Below are 6,284 nucleotides of genomic sequence, written 5' to 3'. Positions count from 1 at the left end.
AAGAAGAGAGAGGGAGGGAAGCGACGGGGCGCCTGGGCGCCCCCGTTGATTACTGTTGCTGAAGTATGGATTCGACGTAGCCCCATCTCTGGACGCGGCTCTTGGCATGGGAGGGGCCGTGTACCGATTGGAGTCCTCGATCCATGGAGTTGAGGGCGTGCCTTGGCGGGAGTACGCAAACATAGTCGACTGACTTGATCGCGAGGAAGTAGGGTCTGTGACTGGAGAAAAATACGAATTTCCATTCCGGTCCCCGGGGGATATTGCCCCGTTAGCAAATTGGGTGGACACCGAAAGAGGCGGTTCTGGCATCGGAAATCGTGGAGGTGGAGGCCGACTTGAGATTGGACCAGAGCTGCCACTTCCTCCCGTGGCAGATCGCGCTCGCAAGCTTGTACTTGAAGCATTCCGGGATACTGAAAATTCCGAAAAAGTATTACCCTCCCGGACCAGCTCTTCCTCTGCCTCGTACTCCTCCCGATAAGGGTTTTGAATTTTAGGGCCCATCTTGAGATAGGTGAATTCTGTTTCAGATGTCCCCGTGTGTCTTGTCGCCCGTTCTTCAGTTTGAATAGCTCGTTGTGTGTCAATGTCCTTGTACCATTTGCGCATGGTATCCTCATTTTGGTACCGGATAACAAAGTTGTCAACAACGCCGGGATCACCCTTCCAGAATATTTGGATTTTGTATGACCCTAAAAGTTGGATTGTCTTAGCAAGTTATACAACAAAATACGCAGAAAATAAGTAAAGAGAGCAGCGGACTAACCAGGCTTATGCAGGGACAGGATTTCCGTAACATTGGCCATGTATATTCTGCCCTTTAATTGAAGCCGTGGCTTTCCTTTCGGAGCAGCATTTGGTTTGTCTTTGCTCATAAGCTTGGTCTTTTGTTTGTTGAGATTCGCATCTTTGCAGCAAAGCAGTATGCGTTCGAAAAGATAGATGTGATACTGATAAAATACAACGTCACAAGTTAGCAAGAATTCCTGCCACAAAGTAGACCCGATTTCTTTATTTTGGCTCGTCGGAGTGTCTGTCAACTGCTAATGGCCCAATGAAATGAAGCAGGCTGAGAGAATAATTCTCGATAGAATCGAAATTCGGAATAAAGCAGATGGGAAATTGAAGGAGAGAGCAGTTTCGAGTTGACCATTATTCCATGGTCAATTATAATGCTCTCATTCTATGAGAAAAGCCTCTAGGTACGGATCATATGAGGTTTGTGCGAGTGTGATTAAAAATTATTTAGGGGAATGCTTGTCCTGCCTTTCCAAGTTCTGTGTAGGAGGAAGGCGATCATCCAAGTTTAATAACCTTGGGCTCTGGTCGGATATTAGGGATTGATCAAGAGCAGACAAGGTATGCAAAGGTTGGCTCTGTCCACGATTATGGGTATTAGGGCTTTCTGGTTTGCGTGGACGTGGACAGCAGGAGGGTGGGGTGCATGGAGAATGAGGTGTATCGCAAATAATGCCACCTGACGGACAAGAGGAAATGTGCTCCACAGAAGTGTTAGGCTGCAAGGTGAGCGGGCCTTGTCTAGTGGAACTTGGAGACAGATAAGGCGGGGAACGCTTGCTAGGAGTAGGGAGGCTGATCCATTTTAATGACGCAGAATGAAACTTTGATCTCCACGTGAGAGCCGTCGACTCAGGCCAATGAGGGGACAGATCCTGGGATGGAGTCCCAAAGGGTAAATATACTCCAGGTAGCTTTTTGTGAAAGGCTTGATCAGGGGCCAAAGGAAGGGTATACAATAGACGCAGGCGAACTCTTATTGGGCCTCTATGGAAAGAAAGCCGGCGTTGTGAAGCGGGCCGAAGTCGGGCATTATAAGCTGTAAGAGATGTACGAACCTCTCTTTCTGCATCTCTGCCTACATCTGCCTTCAACACCGTGAAAGTACCAAATCGTAGTAGCTCCCCAAATATCTCAACATTGAGCGCTTTCCAGTCATCAACTCGAGAGGCGAGATCGTCAACGGCGTTGGCAAGGTGTTCTTTATCAACTGCATGATTAGCTCGATCTAAAACCGTCTGAACTATGTCGATGGCGGTGGCAACGTCGGCAATAAGGTCTTCGCGATCGGTTTGTTTTTTAAGTTCCTAATATAGTTAGAATTTAAGCGCCATGTCGCAAGAATTGGAGTTTTAAAAAGAAGCCATTAAGGCTTACCATGAGCATTAGGGGATATTTAGTCAGGCGTTGAAATGGTTTGACAAAAAAACCGTTGAGAGTAGATGGCTGTGCCACCATTTGTTGGAGGTCAACTGAGCGTGGCGCCGCCTTGATTTTGTCCCATTCCTTTTGGCAGACAGCATCGCATCGGAGTTGGTTGGCAATAAAAGGCTCATATTGGCGAAACCCTTCCTGGTGTTGGATGAATAGCTCACCCCAGTTTTGCATATCTTCGGGAAGGGCGTTGTGTTGCTCCATTCTAATAAGAAATCGTTGCGCAAAGTCAAGAAGGTTATTGAGATTTAGAAAAATCTGATGACTTGAGTCGCCATTTAAGGCACCTGTTTCTTCCAATTCCTTTTTCAGCGCCTGCAAATTTTGAAGGTGGTGGACGTAGTCTCTTTCGGTTTCCAACAACTCTTTCAAAATATGCTCCTTGCGGGTCAGCTTGACCTTTTCCCCTTGGTGTGGTACTGCACTCGCTGTAGAAGTTTGATAAAGTTGGCCCCGCATTTCGAGAATATCCAGAACACGACTAACCATTTTGATGACCTTTAAAAATCAAGTTAGCATTTCGCTTCAAGGAGGAGCAACTATTTCTGCGCTAAGACGAGGGTATCCACCTTCACAAAGCCCGTGGTGTTTTCTCCATAAAGATCGGTGATAAGGAAACAGTCCTGCTGCGGAAACTCTAAATCCTGAAGGCAAGCTTGTAGAAACTTGAAAGCGGCTGCTTTCGGTCGCCTCGCCTCAGGTACTTTATCAGTGTCGATAGTAAGGGGTTCTGCAGGGTTAGAGGCGTTGAAGATAGTCATCAGCGGGTACCCTTGCCTCAGACATCTCCATACAGATGCAACAGGATCTATCGCATCCTCAGCTTTGTCCATCTTTTCCATTTCTGCGAGATGGGCCTCGAAACCGGGCACTTCAGTGAGTCTCTTTTTTGAGGCTTTGCACAGCTCTGGAATAGTGATTCGCCCCCTCTTCGATTGATGATATTATCCTCAGCCATAACGGGCCCTCCATTAGCCGTAGTGGAGTCCATATTGTCCGACTATGGAAATGTTTGGCGTGGGTTCTTTTATATCAAATCAAGTTCAGTGGCCAGTCTGCCTGGTCCTTTTCAGGAACCGAGACCATGGGTTGTCGGCAACTTTGATGCGTTCAAAAACGAGACCAAAGAAGCTCAAGAGGAAATTAGGACGATAGGAAAGAACCGAATTTCGGGCGGTGAACACTGGCTATCTCAGTTGCGATGCGGGTTGGCAGAGATATCCACCTTTCTTCCGGAGAGAAGAGATAACAACTAAAAGGAATGTCCGGGGGCGCAGTAATACGGGTACAGATAAGGACGATCTAAAGTGATTGCTTTCGGAGAAACCAGTCAGTGTCAGAGTTTTGGCCTTCGGTTGAACGTATTGTTTTAAGATTAGGGTAGGAGACATCAATACGGAGATGAAGGGGGCTGGGAAAACGAGAACCTACCTCCAAATACCACACGAAAACTAGATGTCTGATCTGGCAGAATGAAAGAACGACGACTTGACGAAAGAAATGAAAAGATGGTTGTATGAACAGTGGGCAAACGCAACGGCACGGGCGCCAGAGATAGGCTGGAGGGTGGTTGGAGTGTGTAGTGATGTTTCAGGAGTTACGCTTTGGAGATCGTCGTCGGCTCTTGCAGACCCTCGGCGCGCTAGTCTGTATTGAGAATGGCGGCTGGGTGTTCCAGGTGGATGGTTGACTCAGCAAATGGAAGCGCTTGGGTTCCAAGGTTACCTACACAAGCCTGTTGGTGATTACTACACCTACCCTAGTCACGTGCCACCCCAACCTATCCATTTAGTGTAACTCGCGTAGTTAGATTACAACACAACAATGTTATCCTTCAAGAGGTTATGAAGCCCTTCGCAAGCAACAAATAACCACAATAACATGTCAACTACATCTTCACATATCATTATGTGTGTCTAGATGTTTTTTATTAATTAATTGAACTCATGATTAATCTAAGATCTGAGAAGACATCTGACTTAATAAAAGAATACATATCTTCAAGATAAAGAAATGAGAAAATGTCAGAGCAGTAAATGCAAGATCACAGATCACTGTCAATACTAATAACAAATCAGAAGATAACTTTCAAGATATTTGAGCTGAATAAAATCATTGCAGAAGAACAGTCTGATGAGTTTAATATATATAAAGATCTGATTAAAGACATTATCAGTAAGATGTCAGACAATGCAAGAGACTTAAGTGACTGAAATAACAATGACTCAGTGAGTAAGAAGACTTATATAAGACTTGAAATTGCAAGACTTCAGTATGAAATTGAGTGTATGAAGATCAGTAGAAGTGAGACTCTTATAAATAATAAGATAAGAGTAAATCTGACAGAATATCTTCAATGAAAAGAAAAGATATCTGTTATAATAAAAGTTCTTGAAGAATTCAGAAGCTAAGTAAGACTTATTAAAAGACTGATAATTCTCACTAAATTCATTAACTACTTAATGTGAAGAGAGAAAATTCTTTTAACTATAGAGCAGTCTGAAACTGATAATATTCTTAAAGATAATAGTCTTGATAAGAATATCACTATAAATATACAATATTTCTGAAAAGAATATAATCTTTAATTATATAATTATATATAATCTGCAATTGCTTCACAGATCAAGACTCATTTTACTATACTTAAGAAGTTCAAATTATCAGCTTATACTTTATAAACTATCATAGAGAATAACTTTTCTGAGAGACCTGCTATATACAGAACTCATTTGTTTAAAGAGCTTATTAAAATAATCTTCAAAAGTAAAGAATCTGACAGAGCTTTTATTAAATAATTAATTATTATCAGAACTGATTATATTCATCTGAGATATAAAATTAAAGATATCATGTTTTTCAATAGATTACTGACAGAAGTTAATAGAGATTGAGCATTCTTTATAAAGAATAGAATGAATCAGATTGATAAGAATAATTTAAGATCTTTAGAAGAAGACTTTATAAGATTATACTGTGACATACTTCTACATCTTTCTACTGTGAAAAATAGTAGTACTGAATTCATGAAAAATCCTGTGAATAATACTTAAGACAAGAATAAGAAAGACAAGAACAAAGATAATAATAAGAATAAGAATACTGAATTTAAACCTGAATATAGAGATAATGATATGAGAATTTACTATCATTATTAAAAGATTAATCATATTCAGACTGACTGTTGAAAGAAATACTCTGAGAAACATTCTTCAAACTTCAATATAAATAGAAACAAGAATAAAGACAAGAATGCAGAGAATACAGATACTGCTTCTATTCACAATATTATAAAGTAAGTATTTTATATCAAAGAAAAGATCTATATAAGTGATCAGATAGAAAAAGATATCTGAATTCTAGACTCTGAATCAGATACTCATGTCATATCTCACAGAGATCTTGTCATAACAAAATCTCAGAAGATGAAAGTGATATTGAAAATGACAGACAGAACAGTAGTTTCAGCTATAACTATAGAGAATATCAAGATATCTGTTGAAGAAGTGAATATACTGCTAAGTAATATCTGTTACATTTTAAAATTGAAAGTGAATCTTATAAGCATGAGTAAGCTCATATATTAAGATTATATCTTCAAATAACTGATATATGAAAATAATCATATTATATTACTTATATCTTCTGATAAAATGTTCTCATTTACTATAAGATTGAATGATAGAGATATCTATAAGATAGAAAAGCCAGTTATATACAGAGACTTGATTCAATTCACTATACTTAATAATGATTTTAAACCTGTGAATACACTGTGAATAAAGAGTAATAATACAATATTAACACTATCTGACAAGAATAATACAAAGATTATGAAACTTACAATGATGTAATGACATTAAAAGCTAGAATATCTGAATCTCATAAATATTGTAAAAATGACAGCAGATTCACATCTAGAGATAAGAATTATTGATTAATAAGCTTTATCATTCTGTAAAGTCTGTGTTCAGATAAAAATGACATGTTCAATCTTTACATCTATAATATAAGTTATTAAGCTAGTAATGAGATTCTTCATTGATCTG

The 6,284-nt window shown here is 39.9% G+C and overlaps 1 protein-coding gene across 1 annotated transcript in view; it reads right to left on the bottom strand.

Moving 5' to 3' along the window:
• BDBG_07213 (rho guanyl nucleotide exchange factor) overlaps positions 1-3,077 on the bottom strand; it is a gene marked incomplete at both ends in the record, with an annotated part of 3,745 nt that extends 668 nt beyond the window's left edge. The window contains 5 exons of the mRNA XM_031722987.1: positions 125-695; positions 770-953; positions 1,860-2,108; positions 2,179-2,733; positions 2,805-3,077. Of these exons, the coding sequence (XP_031580049.1) occupies positions 125-695; positions 770-953; positions 1,860-2,108; positions 2,179-2,733; positions 2,805-3,077 (1,832 nt within the window). The remainder of the gene's footprint in view (positions 1-124; positions 696-769; positions 954-1,859; positions 2,109-2,178; positions 2,734-2,804) is intronic.
• Between the last annotated feature and the right edge of the window lie 3,207 nt (positions 3,078-6,284).

Source organism: Blastomyces gilchristii (assembly GCF_000003855.2).
Source record: "Blastomyces gilchristii SLH14081 genomic scaffold supercont1.18, whole genome shotgun sequence".
NCBI lineage: Eukaryota > Fungi > Ascomycota > Eurotiomycetes > Onygenales > Ajellomycetaceae > Blastomyces > Blastomyces gilchristii.
The sequence above is the reverse complement of the archived record's forward strand: the minus strand, read 5'-3'. Positions and strand labels throughout refer to the sequence as shown.